Below are 23672 nucleotides of genomic sequence, written 5' to 3' on the forward strand. Positions count from 1 at the left end.
ATCATCACAAACACGTAAACTTCATCCACCTCAGCATTTAAGTTCAACTCCATGTTTGTTTGATTTATTATTAATATTAATATTAATATTATGTAATAGTTTATATATTCAGTCATCATTATTATCAATTTCATTTTCAATATTGTCTCTAATAACAGAACATTTCTTTCCTAAATGTGCTGTGTGGAAATATGTCAGTTTGCTGATGATATTAATAAAATCAGTTAAAAACTGAAATCAAATGTATTTTTACAGAGACAATGAGAGGGATCTGCAGTATGTGCAGGAGTACCAACCTGAAAACGAGGAAGTCAAACACATCCGAGTTCTGCTGTACGGGCCGGTCGGATCCGGAAAATCCAGCTTCATCAACTCTGTCAGCAACATCCTGCGAGGCAGAATGAGCATTCCTGCTGGAGCCAGTGCTACCACCTCTGATAGGAGTTTCACCACAAAGGTAAAAACACTTGATCTGTGTCAAAAATGAAGCTTGTTAAAAGAACATCACTTGTTATTTGCTGTTTGGTTAATTTGTAATTCTTGGAGCAGATATCACAGTGATTCATAGGACAGTTTATGCAGGTGGTTTCACAGGCTGGAAATACTGCTGTAGGTTTATGTTCTGATCATCAATTTGAATTATTTACAATTTGTTTCACACAAATTCGAACAAACCTCATCACTTTACTCACTGAATTCATTCCAAACTGATCCAGAATCTGATTTAAACAGCTGAGAGTCGAATCTTAAGCCTCATTCACAGAGATGTATCCAGGGTTTTTATACAAAGTCAAAGATGCATGTTTCTCTGTTTGTGTTTCAGTATGAAACTCATGAAATCAGGAAAGGAAGAGGAAACCCAAAGACCTTCTACCCGATCGTCTTCAATGACATCATGGGTCTGGAGGAGGGGAAGAAGTGTGGTGTTCATCCTGAAGACATCAAACTGGCCATGAAGGGACGTGTGATGGAGGGTTACAAGGTACAACTGTCACATTATCATATCATATATTATGTCTGATCAGGGGTCTCCTTTATATTCAGCAGCTCCACCCAAACACAACACTGGACCGTCACATCATCACATTTCATGAGGAACTTGTTTCTGTTGTCAGAAAGCCTGTCTGCTCCTCTGATGATGCTGCATTAACTTATAAAAATAGCTCCATGTCTGGTTCCTCATTGAACCCTCTTGAGATTAAAGTGCCCGTCCTACAAATCCACAACACCTCCCTCTTCAGGATCAGCTGCTCCTTAAGGGTCAGGGTTAGCCATCCCCCAGTTCCTCATAACAGCCTTCTTACTGGTTATTAACTGTATTTAAATATAAATATAAATATCTGCAGCTTATCATGTGTGTCATTGTGTCATTCATTTTGGTTCTACATTGTTTTCCAGTTCAACCCAGTATCTGCACTGTCAGAGAGCGATCCAGGATACAACCCGTCCCCCTCTCCAGACGATCAAGTCCACGCTCTGGTTTGCATCCTCTCTGCTAACACAGCAGAGATTAGTGAGTCAGTCTTAGAGAAGATGAGGGGCATCAGAGAGGCAGCCACAGACCTGGGTGAGAACAGAGTTTACTGAAAGTGTGCATCCACTGATCCTGTTTTATTCAGGTTAACTTGATCTGAACTCCTGGTCTCCAACATTAAAACACATCGTTCAGCACCAACTTTCAATGTTGACTTTATTTTCCTGGAGGGGAGATGAGTCTTGCAGCCAGTAAACACAGAACCAACAGACAAACGTACATTAAATACATGAAACATGTACATCAAGTACATCAACCTAGAGTTTCACCTTCTAATAGTTACATGGAAAACTTTTCAAGAGAAGAGTCATCACAAATATTTAAGTTTGATTTCCTGAGAGATAAAAGAATTAGAGACTAAACAGACACCTGCTGCAGGTCCGTGTTTCTTCATATTATTACATATTATTATTAGTCCAAGACTCATCTATGAATAAGTCGTCTCAGTTTGATACAGTCCATGATACAACGGTCAGGACTAAATATATATTGAAATAATGTGCAGACTCGTATCAGATTAAAGCTTTAAATACACTGAAAAAAGTGTTTACAGCCTTATGTTTGTATTTTTAAAACTCAAAAAAATTAACAAAAATGATTTTAGACAATGGCTAACATGTTATAATTTATTAAGTCCATAAAGGCCTTTATGAACAAGATTTTAAAGATAAAACATTTTACTGTGAACAGAGGTTAAAACTGAGACATTTTAGTTTGTAGAAAACAGAAACTTTCTCCTCCTGTAAACAGATTGTTCAGCTGTTACTTTAAATTGACTTTGTTGTTTAATACAGTGATAACACACTGAGCCAATCAACCCTCTGATCCATGAATACACTGAACATGTTTTATTCACAGTAACAAAACCTTATTTATATCTCATGTAGAGAAAGTGCTGATGTGGGATTTTCATACAGGATCTCATTTATGTGTGTGGATGAACAATTATTTAAAAAAAATGAATTATTCATATTTTCATTGATTTATAGGCACATAAATACTTTCAATGATAAAGGCACAATAATGATATAAAATCACTTTACATGTAAACAGACTGAATTACAGTTTAATTTCTTACACATTTCTGCTGGATTTGTGTGTATGAATAATGAAACTAGATTTTTTACAACTTTAAACTGTTTTATAAAAATATTTTCAGTGATTATCACTAAAATGTGCACATTTATCAGCATCTGTATCATTTTTCTCATCATTTGGGTTTCTGTCAGTTTTATAATTTGTTAATTGACAAAATAATAAGTGAGACATATGGCTGAGTTTGAGCTGAAAGAAAGAGACCATGTATGTGGAGGTTTAAAAGGTAAAAAAGACAAACATGAATGCAGAGAAAGTAAAAATGAAGCTAAATGAAGCTGGACTGCAGAGGGTTAAAACCAGGTTTCAGTTAGCCTGATCATGTTAGCTTTGAGTCGAGTTTAAAGAGCTGAGTGTGTTTTTGTATCTGCAGGGATTCCTCAGATGATGATGATCACAAAGATCGACGAGGCCTGTGCTGAAACTGACAAGAATCTGAGGAAAGTTTATAAGAGCAAATACCTGAAGAAAAAGGTGAGTTTATACAGAAATGTAACCTAAAGCTTTGCAGTCAAAAACTTCACATTATTAATGTTGTTTCTTTAACATGTAGATGAACGATTTGAGCTCAGCAGTCGGCATCCCGATGAACTGCATCTTTCCTGTGAAGAACTACAGAGATGAAATCAACCTCAACGATGATGTGGACACTCTGATCCTCAGCGCTCTGAGACACATGATCAACTTTGGAGACGACTTCATCAACAAAATGTAAAAATTATAAACAGAAATGAGCAATAACACTTTATTTACTGGTTTTACTTTTTGCTAATTATCTTTTATTGTCCATGTCTGTAATTTAAGGAGATAAGGAGTCTGTTACTGTCTCTATGTGCCACTTATAGAAACAGAGGTTGTGTCTGAATTTTCTTGTAGTCAGCTGAAAGGAAAACAACAGTTTATTATAATTAGTTTATTTTCACAGATTAGGTCATTGATTCAATCAGGTCAGAGCAGGAATTTCTGTGGTCACATAAATATGAAGGCGTAGCAGTGGAGTCTTTCTCTTTTCTTTTAATTTAAAAATGTATTCTCATTTATTTAGTTTAACAAACAATGCACTAATATCATTACAGTATTAATCAGTCCTTATGAACCCAGCTCCATCTGGCTCAGCGTAGAGAGCTGAAGTCATGACATCACTTCCTGTTCAGCCTCTGTAACTCACTGAAATCTCTCATTCAGCATCTCTTTCTGAGAAAATGAAGCAACTTGATTTAAAGGAAGTAATCTATCCAACCTGCCCTTTCTAGGTAAAATCCTGGAAAGGGCAGTGTTGATACAGCTAGAGGCTTTCTTACATAACAATGATATTTATGAAAAATCTCAGTCTGGTTTCAGAGGTAAACATAGCACCGAGACTGCTCTCACTAAAGTCATAAATGATCTTAGAATGAGCGCAGATAAAAAGAACGTTTCTGTTCTTGTTCTCCTCCTCCTCATACTTCTGAACAGACTCAAAAGCTGGATCGGTCTCTCAGGAACCACGCTGAGCTGGTTTACGTACCTCACAGACAGAAACTACTTTGTTAGTCTTGGTGACTATGTTTCCGAGAAGCAAAGCATTCTCTACGGTGTTCCTCAGGGCTCGATCCTTGGTCCGTTGTTATTTTCTCTTTACATCTGTGGTGTATTTTCATTAAAAGTCATTGGTGTGCTTAAAGACAATATTAAGCTATGCAGATTGATTTTATAAGTTTATAAGCGATAAGGGCTAGTGTCATACAATTTGTATTGGTGTAGTTATAATCTCATGAACCATAGTTAATCACAATGTACGTATAGAGGCACGGTAGAAGAATCATAATCATACACTGGAGAAATTTGAGTGTGTTTGTATTACATGTCACTTTGCTTGGGTCTGCATTAAAGTCTTCACCTTTTAAAAAAATACTCTCTGGAGGAGATCAAGAAATAAGGGTATAAAATGACTAGAATAACTTATTAAAAAAATAAAAGGCCAGAAGACAATTTGGCAATAATGGTGTAAAATGATTCCCAATACTTATATAAAAATTGGATATAATCAAGTAGAATTGAATATGCCAGTACATATCCTCAAACAGCTCAAAACCTGTTTTGAAGAGTTTTGACCAACAACGAGTGACGGAGATAAAAGTAACATAATAATTGGTCAAAAATTAGGGAGGGTGGATGATAAGGTGTGACCTATGCCGACCCAAGGGAATAAAAACAATGCCCCAAAGAAAAAACCGAGCGATTTGGTTCGTTGTAAAGTGCTGATTGCTCCCCTTTTTTGCCGGCATTAAAGAACACTTTGCTGCTTGGACCTCTGACTCCCTTTTTATTTGCAAAGGAGAGTTTTTTGCTCTGGTATATTTTTCTGCAACAATTTGATACAACACTTCCACTTGGTGAAATTATTCGTAACCACAGGATTCATTTTCACTGCTATGCTGATGACACCCAGCTGTATTTATCTGTAGCACCTGACAATAAGGATGCCCTACACCCTCTACTAAACTGCTTCTCCAGTATTGTGCAGTGGATGAATGGCAACTTTCTCAAATTAAATGAAGACAAAAGTGAAGTCTTTATCATTGGCACGGACGCTCAAAGAGATGAAATAAAAAATAGACTTGGAAATCTGGCCCTACAGGTAAAACCAATAGTGAAAAACCTGGGTGTCATTCTTGATCCTGACCTCAATTTTGACAATCATATCAGCAATGTTACTAAAACAGCCTTTTATCACCTGAGAAACATTGCAAGAGTCAGACCCTACCTCTCCCTGGAGGATGCAATAAAACTGCCTTTGTACTCTCACGGTTAGATTATTGCAACGCACTATACACTGGTTTGCCAAAAAAACTATTGATAGACTGCAACTCATCCAAAACTCTGCAGCAAGAATTCTGACAAAAACCAGTAAAAGAGTTCACATTACTCCTGTGTTAGCATCTTTGCTCTGGCTCCCAGTAGCATTGAGGATAGATTTTAATTTTTTTTTACTTGTTTTTAAAGCTCTGAATGGGCTAGCACCTTCATACCTGTCAGATTGGAGTATGTTCCAAATCGCTCCCTCAGATCGCATGGTGCTGATCTGCTGAAGGTGCCACTGACGAACAGCAAGAGGTACGGCGACGCTGCCTTCAGTTGTTATGCACCGAGGATTTGGAACATGCTCCCTCCTCATATCAGACAGGCCACCTCGGTTGACAGTTTTAAGAAGCAACTCAAAACCTACTTCTATGACCTCGCCTTTAATCGATTTTGTTTTACCCCGATGATTTTATCCCTTCTCTAGAATTTGTCTTTTACTCCTTTACTATGTTTTAACTGATATTTATCCTGTTTAATATGTATGTGTGTATATGTATGTATATGTTTATGTATGTATGCATATATATACGCATGCATATGTATATGTATATATATATATACATGTATGTGTGTGTGTGTATCTATGTGCTTGTGCATGTGTATATATCTGTATCTATGTTTTACATTTATTTTGTGAAGCACTTTGAGCTGCATTTTATGTCATGAAAGGTGCTCTATAAATAAAGCATGATGTTACATGATGTGCTGTCACTGTGTTATGGGTGTATAAATAGGTAGAGGTCTGGCTGCAACGAGGTGATGAGTAAAGTTTTAGTTCAGTAGTCAGCGCAGTCGTCTATGATCTGGGAGACTCCAGTTCAAGACCCGATGTTGGAACCTCCTTCATAAGGTAGTTTATTCATGAACACTAATTGTAACACTTTAATTTTCTAAAATTAAAAGTGTCATAAAAACAAAAACAGGATTTTTAAGCCTCTTTCTACTTTTATTCGAATACAAATACAAATACTGGGATCTCTGCACATCCCTACTAATAATAACACTAATAATACAAGTAAATGTCCTGCATCCAAATTTATTTCAAAGTACAGAAGTATCAGCAAATGTACAAGTACTCATGATGTAAATGTCTCCTCTCAGAGGGTTTGTGGTGTATTATTACAGTATTTGTTATATTACTGGATTAATATGACTGATGTATTAACATGTAAGGAGCATTTTCGGTGATGTAGCTAATATTCATTATTGTTGTTATGTGAATGGAACTCAAGTGCTGGATGGGTTAGGGTTAGAACGTCCTCCTGCTAAATAAAAAACAATCCTCTTAAGTCCATCTCCTCCCTACAGAAGAGTCTCTGTTGCTCATCTTTTAACAACATTAAAGAGACCAGATCACACCAGTCTTCTCTTCACCGGTCATCAGTCACTGTTAGAGCTTCATTTTAAGATTTTATTGATCACATTTAAAGCACTTCATGGTTAAGCTTCCCGTTATGTTGCTGCTGCTCCTCTATGAATCAGATCCAGTAATCACCATGTTTTCCTGTGTAATAGCTTGTGATTTTACTGTACATCATGACGATCCATACAGTAACCTCTGTAGTAATAATTATATATATAAGTAGAATTTTAAAATGTGGTTTAGTTTTTGTATGTTGTATTTCTTTATATCAAAATCATTTTTAAAGTTTAAATCCATTTGATCTGACTGTTTTTTACCTGCAAAAATAACTGCTGACAGTTTGGGAAGGAAATAGTTGCTTATTTTAATCTTTTTATTGCAAGATACATGTGATCCTGGTAGTGACATTTTTTTTTTTTAAATACGTTTGTATAAAACATGTAAAACTGGCAAAGACTGAGAATCTAACTATGGATGATACACCTGTTGAGGAACTGACTGGCCTGTTGCTAGCTATCCTTACTGTACGTCCAAGTAATATCAAAGTTATTATCCACACTGGGTCTTTTGACATTCTGTGAAAGAAAACAGGCTCTGAAATCCTGACAAAAGATTTTTCCCTACTACTGGAAAAACTGAGCGACTATAAATCACAAGATATACTAATTTCTGGACCAATCCTGACCTGGAAGAAAGGAATTGATTCTTTTAGCAGACTCGCTGGCCTGAATACATGGCTGACATCGGTGTGCATCACCCATGGGATAAACTTAAAAATAGACAATTTCAATATTTTATGGAACTAAAGAGGCTGCTTTAAACCTGATGGGATTCATCCAAACATCACTGGGTCCAGACTACAGGCTCCCCCGTCACCTGACCCTCTGCTTCAAATCACTGAAGGCATCCAAAAGATGGACCCAACGACCCCCCTCCCCCCTGCAACACAGGAGTTAGTTATAACTACCAGGCTGAAGTTCAGTCAAATTGATGAACTGTTGAGCATAAGAACCACAGTCATCACCGCTCAGGTGTCCACCAGAGATGAGACAGAGCCCATGCTGCTTCATTAAACATACTGGTGATCTTAAACAGCTGGTGGCGTGTTCAAACACATCATAGCAATCACAGACCACCTGGTACCTGTCTAATCTATCTGTTAATCCTGAACAGAGACCTGAACATTCATATTAATAAATAGAATGACTCCAAAGCTGTGGAGCTTGTAAATTTACTGGACAGTTTTGAACTCACCCAACATGTAAATGAAGCCCCTCATCACCATGGTAACACTCTAGATTCAGTAATAACAAAAGGGTTAAACATTGATAATGTCTCAGTATTTGAATTATCATTTCTGATCATCACTGTGTGTTTTATGATGCCAACGTAACCCTGACAAAGACTAAAAGGGACATTTTGGTTTAAAACAGACTCCTAGACAACAAGGCTGAAACTGTCCTCTAATATGATGAGATCATTTGAGCCATACAGCTGTGACAATTACAGCTGTTGAAAATTTCAACAACGCATTGTCATCTGCTTTAAATACTGTTGCTTCATTAAAAGATAAAAGAAGTGGACTGACAGAATCTCCTCATGGTTAAACAATAAGAGTGTTAAAGAGATCAAGTGAATCTGTCAGACAGCTGAAAGAAAATGAAAACTAGACTCACAGTTCACTGTGATATATACAAAGAAGCCATGACTGTCTGTAACAAAGCAGTATGTCTGGCAAGAAAGGATTACTTTCCAAGATTATTACAGAGAACGCTGGAACTCTAGAATATTATTCTCCACTACTGACCAGCTACTCAGCTCTGCACTGGCTTCCTGTAGCATTTAGAATTGACTTTAAGGTCGTCCTCCTTACATACAAAGCCCTTAATGGACTAGGACCAAACTGCATCGCTAACTCCCTTATTAACTATTTGCCTTCAAGAACACTGAGATCATCTGCTGCTGGTTTATTGGAGATTCCAGCAACAGCTGAAAGAAAATCGGGAATGCAGCCTTTGTCAATTACGTCCCAAAACTATGGAAACTCGACTGATAGATATCAGCTATATATCTTTAAAAGAAAACTAAAAACTTATCTCTTCACTTTAGACTTTAACTAGATTTTCTCTCAGTCTGCTTCACACTGATGCTCTACTGCACTTCTTTTAAAATGTTCAATTTTACTTGATTTTTTACATTTTATGTCTTCTATGTTTTAACTTTGTTTTTATTATATCTTATTATAATGTATTCTATTGACACTTTATTTGATCTTTTATCAAAATGTTTCATTTTCCCTCTTATGTCCACTTACATGTTTTTATGTTCATTTTATGAAGCAGTTTGAGCTTGATTTTTTTTGTATGAAAGGTGCTATACAAATAAAGTTATTATTATTATTATTATTATTATTATTATTATTATTATTTTACACATTGTATCGGTCACTCGAGAAATATTTTAATTTTTTTAACACATATATTGGATAATTTAACACAACATGTTGAAATAGTAATAACACAGAAAGTGTGCAGGATATCGACACATCCTGAGTGTGTAGTCGACTCTGGGAAACCACTAAGATTATCTGTGGCTTTACTCTCTCATTTTCAGCAAACCTGAAGGAAAAGCAGGGAGCTGAACAACAGATTCTTGAACAACAGTTAAGTGAGCTGCAGGGAGAGTTTAACCTCAACCCTTCAGACGACCTGAGACCTCAGACTGACACCACTACAGCAGCTCTAGACCCTCCTGTCTAAAGAGGCTCAGAAGTCCGTCCTGTTTCACTGCATGAAAAGTGTGATTTTCATCAGTAAGCAGCACTGTTAATTGCTGTTTAGTGCAGGTTAACGACTGTTCACGGGAATTTGTAGACAGCACAGACAAACTGCCGGGAACTGATGTGGAGTTTCAATTCCTGGCAGTTTCACAGTCCTGAGAAGCTTGGCAGGTGACCCCCCAGCCCCCAGGACTGGACAGGACTGTGAGCCACTGCTAAAAGCAATGATCAATAATGTTATAAGAAAAGATACACAAGACAGTACAATTTATTTTATTTCTTTGAAGGTCAGTAACTTGTTTTACAAATCAGTACATACATACATGAAGGGATCATTATATTCTGTTTCCTGGACTGAGACACAAACCTGAGAACTGAAAACTCACCTCTTCAGTCTCACCTGTCTATAAACTCTTCCACTGGTTGTTTTTATCAACATTTATATTGTTCAAAATCTTTTTTACACTTTTGTTCACACATACAGGGGTTGAGGTCTCCCCTCAACACTATATAGAATTCATATGATGGAACTGACATTTGTACGGAAACCAGCACATACAGGAATCAAAGGAAATGAAATAGCTGACAGATGAACAAAGGAAGAACATTTGGAGAACGTTTTGGTCATTCAGGATTAAACAGAACGTTATTTAAAATAGGAAAATATAATACAGGAAGGTGGGAATTTTGTGATTGAGAAGAAACTTAAGAGCATTTTATGCTTTAATGTCCAAAATATGATGCTGAGAGAAGATCAAAGAAATAAAGTTAAGCTTTGATTTATGTGATCTATTATGAAGAAAAGTGTTTTCAAACTTGATAGAAAGAATAAGAATATAACTTTATTTTCTTAATTTTACTTTTTTTATGTATTATTAGAATTAGTGAATGTATAGATTCCTGATCCACACTCCATTCCAGTTGATGGTGGTAATGCACCAAAATGTTGTTTGGCAACTGCCATAAAAATGAAGAAGACGAAGAAGAAGAACAAGAAGTTCCTCTTTTGCACAAACAATCAGCAAATGAGACTTCAAGGTGAAATCTGTAAGTACTTTAACTGATTTTCACCAGTTTTCTCCACATATAATATATTTAGTCATTAAAATGCAGTTGAAACTGTGTTTTATCTGCATTTCTATCCAGCTAAATGTTGAAATAAGTGTAGCTTAAATACTGGAACAATAATGTCTGATATGTTTTTTCCACAAAACCAATAAAGAAAATCACATCACATTTGTGTGAATTGAATATTGGACCAGGATTGGCTTCCAAACTAGTTGTGATGTCACAAATCCTGCTCATAGGACCACATCTGAATATCTGATTTTAAATGATTTCAGAGAAACTTTCAGCAGAAGAATGAAAACAAACTCTGCACATGATTCTACAAAGAGAAGAGAACAAACATCCAACTGAAGGAACAAGAAGAAAAACACGTTTTTGAGTGGAGCGACTTTATGAAAGGGAAGGAAAGGCAAACAAATCAACTACACATTAGGATAATAAAAAGCAAATCAACACAGACTAATACCTCCTTATTGATGATCTCAACATGAATGTGTATTAATACAATAATACTAAACCATTCTCCATCATACTGGTATTAAGCTGATCATCATTAATGATAATCAATGATAATGGTATGATGACCATGTATCTCAGCAGAAAGTAGGCTTACATTTTGTTAATGAAGTCATCTCCAAAGTCAATCATCAGTCTCAGTGCGTTCAGCATCAGTGTGTTAACATCCTCATCCAGGTAGGTTTCTGAGCTGTAGTTCTTCACAGCAAAGATGCAGTTGAGTGGAATACCCAGCCTAGCGCTGAAGTCTGTGATCTAAGTTTTAAAGAAACAAAAGTCATCTACAGTGAGCTCACATTATAAAAATAATGAACTTACTTTACATTTATGTAACAAAACTGACAGAAACTCACCTTTTTCTTCAGGTATTTGCTCTTGTAGACATTCTTTAGATCCTTTTGAGTTTCACCACAGGCTTGATCAACTTTGGTGACAATCGCCACTTGAGGAATCCCTGCCGACAGAGAGATGCATTTAGTAACCTGACTTCAGTTAACTTTCACAGTTCATTCAGGTTTAAAAAAACATTAGAACTGCATGTTAAACACTGTAAACCACAAACCTAAGAAATGCAGACTAGACCACTTCACATTAAGAAGACAGATAAATACAGATTAAAGCTGTGGTGTTCACAAACCAGCACAAAATATATAAAATACTGAAGAAACAACAGTTTACCAATACCAACAAAAAGACACAAACAAAAATTAGCTGTAACTTATTGTTCCACAATGTAAATTTTCTGGAATAAATATTCATTTTGGCATTAATATTTTATTTTAGCTTAAACTATTGCAGAGCAAGACTGAGGAGGATATTTACTAAGCACTAAGGGTCCTATCTTATTTTAAGACCGACGCAGTTGTCATTTTCCCGTCCAGCGCCCACGTTGTTGGCACTTGCGTCCATCAGTGCGCCCATCAGTGCGTCCATCAGTGCGTCCATCAGTGCGCCCATGGGCGTGTTGGTCTAAATGTAAGGTGTGGTCAGGCGCATTGTTGGCGTATTGCTATCTTGAGGCAGCAGAGAGCGATTGCACTATTGACCAACAAATACCTGGTCTAAAGTCAATGGCGCAGTGTTTCACTGTTATTTTAAGGAGCGTTATCAGGACAGTAATATGCACCTACACAGGCGGCTGCACCACATACACTCTGCTTGTTACACACACAGGACACACAGCAGCGCACAAACATGCACAAGGTAACAAATAAAAGGATTACAATGTGAAAGATTATTATTGTGTATATTAATATATTTTTAAAAATATATGTCATAATGCTCAGTCATAATATTTATCAGAATTAACTAATCGCAGTAATGATGGATTAAATTGTTGAATTATTTGACCAAATCGTGTAATCATGTAGGTATTTAAACAGACGGACAACAACGGATCAGACACAGATCGACTTTCCTGCTGCATCAGTACATGATGACATGAGGAAATAAATGAGGTGAAAACAATGATTAAACTAACGAAGGAAATAAATCTGCACAGCTTCTAGCTGCTGCCAGCAGCAGGATCAGCACCTTGGAGAGCTCATCAAGTCCTGATAACTGTGTTGATGATTCTTTACATGATTAAAATTAATTCTTTAATTTTTGAACAATATTTAACAAATATTCTTTAACATTTTTGAGGTTACAGTGATCAAGTTTCTATACTTTCAACAATTAAAACCTGCTGATTTGACCTGATACTCCCTGACTGAACAAAACGATTTTAAAGAATCCAAAGCTGTAATTAAAATAATAAACCTTTTCAAAAACCAAACGAAGACAAATTTGCAACAAATGAATGAACAGGATCTTAAACTGGTGGTCTGGGACCACGGGAGGGTCCAGGAGCAGCAGTGTGCTCGCTATGGATCGTGCACTTTCCCTTTGCGCACGAGGAGATCCGTTTCCTCTGCAGAGAAGCGCTCCTTCTTGCTACTCGGCAAATGCGCCGTTATAATAGCAATCCGCCAAGGTGCAAGCACACCTGGCTCTTAAAGGGAAAGGGAGATGACACTGTGATTGGTTTATTGCATGTTACGCTGAAAACACACCCATGATTAATTAGGAGACTATGGACAACCCCTTTGAACCGTGCGCCTGGCGCAGCGACCATTTTTCCACCGTTAAAATAGCAAAAGTGGATTTGGACACAAACTAAGTGCATTTGCACCATGCGCTTCAGACCATGCACTTTAGATCGTTAAAATAGGGCCCGTAATCACAAACATTTGTGTTGTCACAATGTTTTGACGTAGTAGGATATTTAAAATAAGCTGCACGTCATCTGATTTGCAGAAAGTGATGAGAATCAGACTCACTTGTATGTCTGGACAAGAATGGAGTGAAAAGTGATTTCTGCTGCTGAACTTTGAATGTTCAGCTGTGCCACTTTTCTTCCATTTAACTGACACAAAACCTCAGTATGGTCAGTAAATAAGGAGAATCACAGTTCAGCTGTTTAGCGCCTAAAAGAGGAGCTGAGAATCCTCAGTAAATATGTTCATAAGAGTCTAGAGCCCTGCGAGCTGCTCTGTGTGGCTGTAACTTAGGTACTGTACTGACATTCTTTTAGCTAAATGCTAACATGTTGATGTTTGGCAGGTATAATGCTCACCATGTTCACCATCTTAACGTTAGCATGCTAACATTTGATAATTAGCAGTTTGTATGTTTCGGACAAATTTAAATTTTGAGCGGATGATGTCACTGGGTGAAAAGTCAGAGGATCAGTGAAGAGACTAGATTCATCCTGAGAGGATCATGAATATCTGTACAATATTCATCCAATAGTTATTGAGATATTTCAGTCAGAAACTGGACTCTAACCAAATTTAAGGGATAAATATCAAATAATTAATTAGTTAAAATAATTAATTCATATCAAAAATGTTTATATACATATATTAAATTAGATATATTACATCATTATCAGATTGTTTTAAACGCTAATATTTCTATATTTACATCAGTGTCATAACTGCAGTATCAGCTGAGCTGCAGTCTGTACGTACTCAACATTCACATCATTATTAGTTCTGCATGAGTTCACTGATTGAAGCAGATTCATGAACACTCAGCTTTACTGTGAGCAGTGTACCTGAAACCTTATTATAACAGATGTGTTTCATTGGCTGATACTCTTCTCTAAAGCACTGCTCTTACCCAAGTCACTGGCTGCTTCTCTGATTTCCCTCATCTTCTGCATAACAGGCTCCTTAATCTCTGATGCATTAGCAGAACAGACACAAACCAGAAGATGAACTTTGTCATCTGCAGACGGTGAGGAGATGTATCCAGGATCACGGTCTGACAATGGAGATGCAGGATTGAACTGTAAAATAATATAAAAGTCCATATAAACAATGATGCAACAATGTCAACAAAGTCTACAAAAAAGGTTCATATCTACTGAGCAAATGGGAGAAGTATACAAATCTATTTTTAGTTAAAAAAAAATTAACTAATAAATAGCTTTAAAAGATAAATAAAATTCAGTATTACCAGTAGAACTAAAATTAGTGAAATATTTATTATAACAAGATATTTTTCATGTTATTCAGAGATATTTTATATTTTTTATATTTATTTTTACTAGATACTAAATACATGACATAAATCTTATTCAAACCATAATGACATATGGAAGTTTCTTGTTATTACTAACCAACTTATCATGTTATAACGAGAAGTTTGATTTAATGAGATACGTTCATTTTGTGAGATAACAAAGTGATATGTTGTTATTACAAGAAGATTTCTTGTAAAAACTGAATAATTTGGCATCTACTAATAATGAGAAAATATCTCAAAATAACATGAAAAGTTTCTTGTTATAACAAGAAACTGAGCAGATATTTCTTGTCATGGTGTCAGCACTATGCTGCCATACAAAACTAACGTGTTTGACTGAATCAAGTGTTACAGTTGTACCTTGTATCCCTCCTGCACGTGTCCCTTCAAGGCCAGTTTGATGTCTTCCACTCTGACTCCACATCCAGTCCCTTCCTCCAGACCCATGATGTCATTGAATACAAAAGGGTAGAAGTTTCCTCTGCTTTCTTTCTGGATTCTGTGAGTCTCATACTGAAAGAAACATGGAAATGTGCAGGATTTATGACAATGGTGCCATCCTTTAACTAGTGTCTTTGTTTGTAATTTGCAGAGAATTGTGGGTTGGATCAGCATGAAACTCTCCTGGTTGAATCATCTGCCAAAGATTAACAACTACGTTAGAAAATATCTGGTTTGAAGTATTTGATACAGTAAAATACTGACATCAGCTGAGTAATTATTGGTATTGTCTTTGTATGGAAGGATGAAACAGTTAGAATATAAATGGCCTTACTGCTTTCATTGTTTTGTTCTATAAAGTCTACACTATTAGAACTGATCCCCTTTAAACTGAGTCTACAGCTCTGTTTTTAAATACTGTGGCAGACTGAGAAGCACATCCTGTATCCAAAACCAGCAAAACACCTCCTGATGTAATGAGGCCTCGTCTGAGGTAGTCACATGATTTTTGGCAAATGAAGCATTGAAACATCTCGCTGCGAAACTTTTGCTTTGAAAAGATGATCATGTGTGGAAGGTAACATCACTAATAGTAACACCAGACGGAGATGAGGCAAGTGTGTCAAATCTCAAGTGTCAAAAACATCAAATCAGAGTGAAAGGAGGTGAAGAAGAATTAGTAGAGGAAGAAAAAGACTTGTTCTGGACTAGTTTACGTACTTTCTTGGAGTGACTTCTGTCACTGACGGTTGCACTGGCTTCAGCTGTAACGCTCAGCCTGCCTCTCACGGCGCTGACGACAGAACTGATGAAGCTGGACTTTCCAGCACCGACTGGCCCGTAAAGCAAGATCCTGAGATGTTTGACGTCGGTGTTTTCAGGTTGATAATTCCTCACATACTGCAGATCTCTCTCTTTGTCTCTGTGTAAAAAATTGTTGAATTGGATTTTAGATTAAATGCATAAAACGTTCATATCAGTTTTTACAAGGTGGTGTCCAAAATCACTCCGTCATACATTCATTGACTACTCCCTATATAACAGTCACTCAGCAGTTCACTAAACAATGAGCTGTAAATTGAGATTCTTCTCTAACTCTGGACACAAAGCCAATACATTTCCATCACTGGCGGGTCCTGGAGAAATAATATTTACTGAGCTTTGATAATTTTAGATTATTGTCAAATTAGTGCCTGGTTTATGGTTTGGCCCCTCCTCCACTACATGACTTTGTGTACACTTGCTCAGTAAATTCTATTAGATCCTCCAGATAGGAGATTGCACCATTTCACCGCACTGCATTTTGGCAATCAGCTTTCTCTGTAACAAATCAGTGGAACACGCTGCCTGACAACGTGAGGAGCTGCAGCTTTACTTTCAGAACCAAGTTAAAAAATCTGTTAAAAGCTGCTCAGCTCTGTACTCACTGACTGTGATATTCTATGTTATTGTCTTCCTGACTTGCTTTAATCAATCAATCAATCAATTTTTTATTTATATAGCGCCATATCACAACAAAAGTCATCTCAAGGGACTTTTCACATAGAGCAGGTCAAGACTGTACTCTTTAATTTACAGAGACCCAACAATTCCCCCATGAGCAGCACTTGGCGACAGCGGTAAGGAAAAACTCCCCTTTAACGGGTAGAAACCTCAAGCAGAACCCGGCTCTTGGTGGGCGGCCATCTGCTTTGACCAGTTGGGTTGAGAGAAAGAGAGAGGGAAAGGGGGAGGGGGGACAGGAGAGCAACAATCACAACAACAACAACAAGCATAAGCATCTATAGACAGGGAAGGATGCCATCAGGACTGTGAAGGACTGCGAAGGCTCGGCCCAGAACCCAGGTTTTCCTGTGACAAAAAACTCTGGGGAAGAAGCAAAGTTAGTGACATGCATTGATGTTACATGAATACATACAGATGGAGGAAGAAAGTAGTGTACATGCCACAGTTCAGACATACAAATAAAATGGTGGAGGGTAAATAAACAGTAGTGCACTATGCAGAAAATAAGGAGAGATTTCAGACACAGTGTAAGAGTCAACAGCCATGCTAGCAGTGAGGTTGTACTTAGCATTGTACCGTGTTCACAGTAACAATGGTTACATTATACTTATAGCTAATTATTTCAACTATTCTTCCATTATTTTTGGTTAATTATTTCAACTGGTTATAAAAAACTTTAGCTAACATGCTAATTTCAGCAGGTATAATGTTTACTGTTAGATTAGTTTGTTAGCATTGTAGCATTTGCTCATTAGCAACACAGCTGAGGGTGATGGGATGCCATTAGTTTTGCAGGTATTTGGTCATAAGCCAAAATAAAATTCTGGCCTGACAAACAAATAAACTGTCAGACAGGTTGGTGTTGAGCAGCAGAGGCACAAATGAAGGCTACCGCATCAAATTTATATCTACTCACCCCCAAGATATTTTTCTCCACGGATCTCTAAAAGCTGACAAGGAAATAACATAAAGGCATCAAACAGTAAATATAATTAGGATTTTGAAAGAGTAAATTCATCAGAATCATGCGTCAACATGTAAATAATAGTCAGAATTAATGTGTTGTGGATGTTGTAAAATAAATTTCATAACTTACTGGGAGAAGGTGGTGGTGCTGTGAAAGTGAAGCAGAAGCAATACTTTAGATAATAGAAGAATAAAAATCATAAAAAGTTTGGAATGATATCTGGTAAAAATGAATATTACAGAATTATGACAATGATGTTTGGTTAAACTGTAGCAAGAGTAGTAATAGTGATAGAGATATTTATTTACTTGTTGTTTACTTGTTGTTCTTTAAATCAAACTAAACTGATATAGTTTTTAGCTTAACAGTGGAATTTAGTTACATTAAACATACACTGTAAAAAGCCCTTCAGTGGCAATGTCCATGTGACTTAATTATAAAATGTATATTTTTGACAATAAATTGATTTTGTCTTCTTTTACATACAGAAAAGTAAAAAGTGTGACTGTTTAAGTAACTTATAATTTTCTGTCATAAATTTGATTTCCTGGTACTTAACAATAAACTGATTTCACAAAACTTAGTTTAAGGACTTACTGAATAAGTAAATCCTCAGGACCCGCCCAATTGGAACCAGTCTGAGCAAGTCTGAACTTGTTCTCCCACAAGGCTGCAAGAGTACCTGCCTGGCTTTTTCATCGACAAACTACACAACTTGTAAGTAATCATTTTCTTGCTTAAAGTTAAATGTTTTCACCCGTGATTGTATTGCTCTATGTTATGCTTAAGTGTGCGTTTTCCTCCTTGCGATGCCATAAGGTGTTTCAAAATGCACACTAAGCTCAAACAGTTAACGTACCGTCAAAATGCTGATTTTTAGTCAAATATGGCTTCTATGTTTTGAATTTTACAACAAATGACATATCCTTTTTATTGATAAGTTTAAAATTAATTGACACCGCCGCCATGTCTGTAAGAAGGCGGAGTCAGTCCTATGAAAGGCTTTGTGTCTAATGCAACTGCTCAGCCCGCCATCACCTGAGTGCATCCCTGTGTAGTAACGTTTAGTTACCCGAGTGTGTTGCAGCCAGTCTGTCAGTCATAAGTGGCCTGTGTTGTGTGCTGGACTGTGTGCATCCTTAATATGTAAGTGCGAATGCACTAATTATGTCAGGTTCATTCTGTTTTTGTTTTAGATGTGAGTTAGCAAGTTAGTGATTAGAATGATAACGATTAGCCGCTAGTTACTTAGCTCTTTTATGTGACTTTGACTGAGGTTGCTGTGATGTTCAGTTGGTATTAAAGATGTATATATGCTTGTGTACCTTGTGTTGCACATGTTAAGGGTTGTTTGTTTATTTATGGGTGTGATTTTGAGCTGCAATATGCTATTAATTGTAGTCTGTTACACACAGGGGTTAGGGGCTCTCCGGCCAGGCGCATAATTGTAGCGTCTTACACACACATTCCGCTCTGCTCTGTCCCGCTCACTCTCTGTCACGCACGCACACACGGACCTGCGTGGGATTGATGTCAGGTGGCTAAAATGTTTTTTGTTGTGTTTGCTCCACAGTGCATCGCTTTTCTTCTGTGTTCCCGCTCTGCTCCTACAGCGCTGAGTGCTGTCTGCTGCAGGTTAAACACTGATTAAGTATAAGTTCCTGATATGTTACTTCAAATAACTAATGATAATAATAACTATAACTTTAATGACTGTGACTGGGATGAATTTTTACAAAATGTGAATATTTTCTAGAATATGTTCATATGGTCATCTTGAGTTCTTTCATTTGTAGATACTGGAGGAATATTGGATCGCATAACATTGAAACATTGCCAATTATATGCACTTCCTCAATGTCCAAAATAACAATCAATCAATTGAGAGTGGACAGGACCTCATTTCTGACTACTATGTAAGTATTGTTAAAAAGTAAGGTTGGGTCTGTTTTGGGTTTGCTCATGAAGTCAGGTTCAGATCAGTGTAATTTTATGTGGGCTGACTGAACGGGCATTTTCCATGTGTAGATGGATAGAGTTAGCCACATGCGGCTAGTTAGCAGGAATCCTGGGATAGTTGAATGTGAAATGCTGTGAAGTACAGCTCACTCACTAACGTTATGCACCCCATGCAGTGGATTAATGATGAAAAGGAGTTTGTTACTTGTTTAACATTTTAGTTTAAAAATGTAGTAAGAAGACACTGTCACAAATTCCCTGATACTTAGGCCTAGTGGGGGTCAGTAGAGGCCAGTGGGTCATCTGTGATCTGCTACAGCCCTAATAGAAGGTGATGCTGTTCCGTTGCACCAATATATAGGAGCATTCTTTTTTAAAATTATTACGTAGTTAAGGCGGGAGGCGTGTGTTGTCAAGGCAGCCGCCTTAAATATAAAGTGCTGCGGGAAACATTGTTATCCATCTAGAGCTCTCTATCTATCAGCATCTGATTTGAAACTCATAACTTCTCTTTATTTGTATGAAACAATTTCTTAATTTCTGTTCTTGTTTGTTGCACAGGGAATAGCAGAGACCAGAGCACATGAAGACCTGAAAACACACAGTGTGAGGATCTACGTTTGCCATGAGCCAGATGCAGTGAGAATCATGATCGCGGGAATCCCTGTGCTGAAATCCCTCAACAATCTTGCCAGAGGATGCTGCCTTCTCCTCGGGGTGACATAAGCCCTGAATCTTCAGTACCCAGTGAGACTTCACAAAACCTTTGAGGTCTTTCAAAGACTGTTTGTTGGACTTGACACTCTGTGCCCAAAACCATCCCCCAGGTTCATGAGCCTTAAAAACAAGCTTCTAGCATAGACAGTCAAACGTGATTGCTGCCATACTGGCTGTTTTATTGTTGTAGTTCAATAATGTCATATTTTTATGAGTCCAGGTAGGTAAGTTTGTTTCTTCAGATTGATGTACCTGAATCTCCAGTTTCCTTCAACACTTTGTTGGCCTTTCAAGGCCCTTTTGTGGAACCGGACCCAAAACAAATGTCTGGCCTGCACAGTGAAATATGTTCTCCAGTTTGAGAATGCCACATATTATTCTGAGCCTGATTAGTGTGATTTCTACAGAATGATGTATATAAATCTCCACTTTCAAACACTGAAAGCCTTTAAAGGACTTTTTTTGACTGGGCCCAAAACAAGTGCCTGGACTGTTGTTTCTGTGTAATAATGTTATTCCTTTTTCATGACCGGGATGAATGGGATTATTCCTGCAGTAATATTGACTAGTTTATACTGCTTTATAATAAGATAAAAGATACAAGTCCAAGTTTAATGTAATGCTGAACTTAAGCTAATGTTAAAATGTTTAAACATATATTTAAGATATTCTTCCAAGCTGTTCATAAGCTGAAGTCCAAAGTTCTACAATGTTGACAGCTTACTGTTAAATTTTAAATGAAAAAATGTTATTTTTCATGTTGAAACGTTTTGCTATGTGGTTGCATTGGCAGCTCAATAAATGTTCTAAAACAATACCACTCTTGTCTTTGATAAATTTATGTCAATGATAGCTAATTATTTTAAGTAGATTGTGTTTTAAAATCAGAGAGGAAGCATTTGTAAATATTTTTTTGAAAATAAGGAAAATGAAAGTTAAAAAAAAAAGTTCTTTAAAATGCCACTTAATTTAATGAAGTTGGATGTAGTTAAAATGCTGTCTATGTTTACAATGGTTGAACAAAATCTCTTTTTTTTTAAGACTGAGTTTTCTCAACTTAAAAAAAACACAAAGTTCACTAAACTAGCAAAAAGTGCTTGGAAAATGTTGCCTCATTTTTTTTGAGTTAGATCTAAGTAACAGTTTTTACAGTGTATATTCTATTAAAATAGAAGAAAATAAAACTAAGAGAGTGATACAGTAAAGGCAAAACTACAAATACATGTAACACATGAAATGTGTCTACTGCTTCCACTGCTGCATCATATAATAGTTTAGTATCATGAATAAAGTGTGAACTGTGTTGTGCAGGTGGTTTCGTAGCTTACTTGGACGGGGTGATGGGGTTGAAGGTGAGCCTCCCATGGCTGGAAAGTGAGAAATATATGGAAAACATCAATTATAAATATAATTATATTATAAATTATAAATACAGTGAAAGTGAAAATTACAAGTGAACAGAGTCTCTCTCTGATACATATATATAGGCTACATATCCTGTAAATATATTTGGCCTATATACACGCATGCAATAATACAAGATTGTGATTGTATTTTGTCTTATTGTGTGTCATCAGCAAAATAAAATTCATTCAGCTAAAAGTAATGTATAAAGAACTGAAATAGTAACTGTAATGTAAATAAATAGTTGAAATCATTAGCTGAAAGTAATGTATAAATAGTTAGAATTGGTTAGAACAGATTAACAGAAATAGTTAATTGTTGCTCCATGTGGTTGTTTTCTCTTATTAATAGTGTTATTTAACATCCAGTTTATAATCCATTCATAAGAACATATTGTGTTGGTGCTGGTGAAGGTTCTGTGGGTGTTTTAACTGATTCTAGGTGCAGTCTAGTGTTCATTGCAATTGTTTTGTACCTTTTTCCAGAGATAATCAAGCCATTCTGTTCTAAATCCCTGTGTCTGATGCATTTTTACTGTAAGTGAAGGATGAATATTCAAGCCTGCTGTTTTACTGCTTCTTCTTCTCTGGAAACCTGTTTTCCATAGTTTCCTTTTCTTTATGAATAGATTTTCTTCATTCAACATAAAACACTTTGAAGCACATTTGTATGAAAAGGTGCTACATAAATTTGACATTAATGTGTAGACAAAAAAATCCTTTTAAAAGGACAAAAAGGAGGTAAATTAGCATCAACTCCACAGAAAGCCTGGACTGAAGCCTTTTTATCACTCACACACATGAAGCAGACACCACAGTTACAGAGTTTATTAGTTTACAAACTTAACTAATAAAAGTAGTAAAACGTCAAGTGAACAAATTTGCTGAGAGGTTCTGAGAACACAAAGTGACTAGTAGGAGAAAGAAAACTGACAGTGTACTTAAAAACAAAACCTATTAAAACCTAAATGAAAATTAAAAAATATACTTTTGTTGCATTTTGATCATGTTGATCAATTCTGAAATGTATCATATTTAAAACTACTATACACATAAAATATTATTTTACATTCATTCAATCACTGAAATAATCTGACAGTAAATATAATAGAAAGATTCATACCTTTACTGTTCCTGTTGAAATGTTGCAGCAGAGACAAACAGCAAGTGGTGCTGCTGAAAGAGAAACTGGCTCTTTTATAAAGCAGCCTCCCGCCCTCACTTTGTCTTTACTTTCACTTTCATTAACCATGTCGTTTACAAGAAATCTACCAGTTTAGAAGATTCCCAGTGGAAGTCAGGTACATACCCACAGACACACACACACACACACATAGACAGTCTGTGTTACTCTATTTATTAGTGTGCTGAAAGCATTCACACTTTTGTTATCCAAATCTTTGTTTATTATTCTTGTTTTTTTTCTTATTCTTCCGTACGTTTTTTGAAAGCTTTCAACTCCTCTATACTTTAAACGACAGAAACCATTCACATATCAAAATGTTCAGCTCTTTAAGGACATCTACACACCACCATGTGGTCAGTAATTGAATGTTATGCGTTTTGGCTAATAACTCATGAACGATAAGACCTATCAAAAAAATATTTGGTGAACATCTTCCTTGGATTATGCTGAGTAGATTGATATAGGCCACGCCCATTTGCGCCTATACATTTTTTCCGCCATTTTGTTTTTTTTAAATTAACATGTGTTTTGCTTCTGTTGGCACATATTTCATCCAATCTTCACCAAACTTGGTACATACACATTTTGTCCAAAGGGGGCACTAAAGTAACTTTTTAACATGCTATTTCTACAATTCTACAGACTCTCTACAGACTCTACAGACACTTTACAGACTCTCTACAGACTCTCTACAGACACTCTACAGACTCTCTACAGACTC

The 23672-nt window shown here is 36.5% G+C and overlaps 2 protein-coding genes across 4 annotated transcripts in view; one reads left to right on the forward strand and one right to left on the reverse strand.

Annotated features, from left to right (window-relative positions):
• Nucleotides 1-241: 241 nt before the first annotated feature.
• LOC137192172 (interferon-induced protein 44-like) lies at nt 242-6328 on the forward strand. Its single transcript, XM_067602683.1, has 5 exons — nt 242-457; nt 824-982; nt 1399-1567; nt 3003-3103; nt 3183-6328. The coding sequence occupies exons 1-5, from the start codon at nt 242-244 to the stop codon at nt 3342-3344; spliced, it is 807 nt and encodes a 268-aa protein (XP_067458784.1). The 3' UTR covers nt 3345-6328.
• A 3544-nt stretch (nt 6329-9872) lies between these two features.
• The window catches only part of LOC137192205 (interferon-induced protein 44-like), a 116130-nt gene continuing 102330 nt past the window's right edge, over nt 9873-23672 (reverse strand). Inside the window, exons 2-10 of one of the 3 annotated variants that reach the window (XM_067602729.1) lie at nt 22889-22938; nt 21691-21729; nt 17816-17833; nt 17636-17669; nt 15934-16135; nt 15133-15285; nt 14365-14533; nt 11553-11653; nt 9873-11454 (exon numbers count right to left, since the gene is read on the reverse strand). In XM_067602729.1, the coding sequence (XP_067458830.1) occupies nt 11293-11454; nt 11553-11653; nt 14365-14533; nt 15133-15285; nt 15934-16135; nt 17636-17669; nt 17816-17833; nt 21691-21727 (876 nt within the window). In that variant the 5' untranslated portion in view covers nt 21728-21729; nt 22889-22938 and the 3' untranslated portion in view covers nt 9873-11292. Of the gene's footprint in view, nt 11455-11552; nt 11654-14364; nt 14534-15132; nt 15286-15933; nt 16136-17635; nt 17670-17815; nt 17834-21690; nt 21730-22888; nt 22942-23672 lie in introns of all 3 variants that reach the window. The other 2 variants (XM_067602730.1, XM_067602728.1) reach the window with 2 other exon arrangements.

The sequence above is a fragment of the Thunnus thynnus genome, chromosome 11 (genome assembly GCF_963924715.1).
Source record: "Thunnus thynnus chromosome 11, fThuThy2.1, whole genome shotgun sequence".
Classification (NCBI taxonomy): Eukaryota; Metazoa; Chordata; class Actinopteri; order Scombriformes; family Scombridae; genus Thunnus; species Thunnus thynnus.

Excerpts from the sequence above, each read along its gene's own strand:
- LOC137192172 (XM_067602683.1), top strand. The coding sequence starts at position 242 with ATGTATTTTTACAGAGACAATGAGAGGGATCTGCAGTATGTGCAGGAG. Across the intron at positions 983-1,398 it reads GTGTGATGGAGGGTTACAAG|TTCAACCCAGTATCTGCACT; the intron begins GTACAACTGTCA and ends ATTGTTTTCCAG. Across the intron at positions 1,568-3,002 it reads AGAGGCAGCCACAGACCTGG|GGATTCCTCAGATGATGATG; the intron begins GTGAGAACAGAG and ends TTGTATCTGCAG.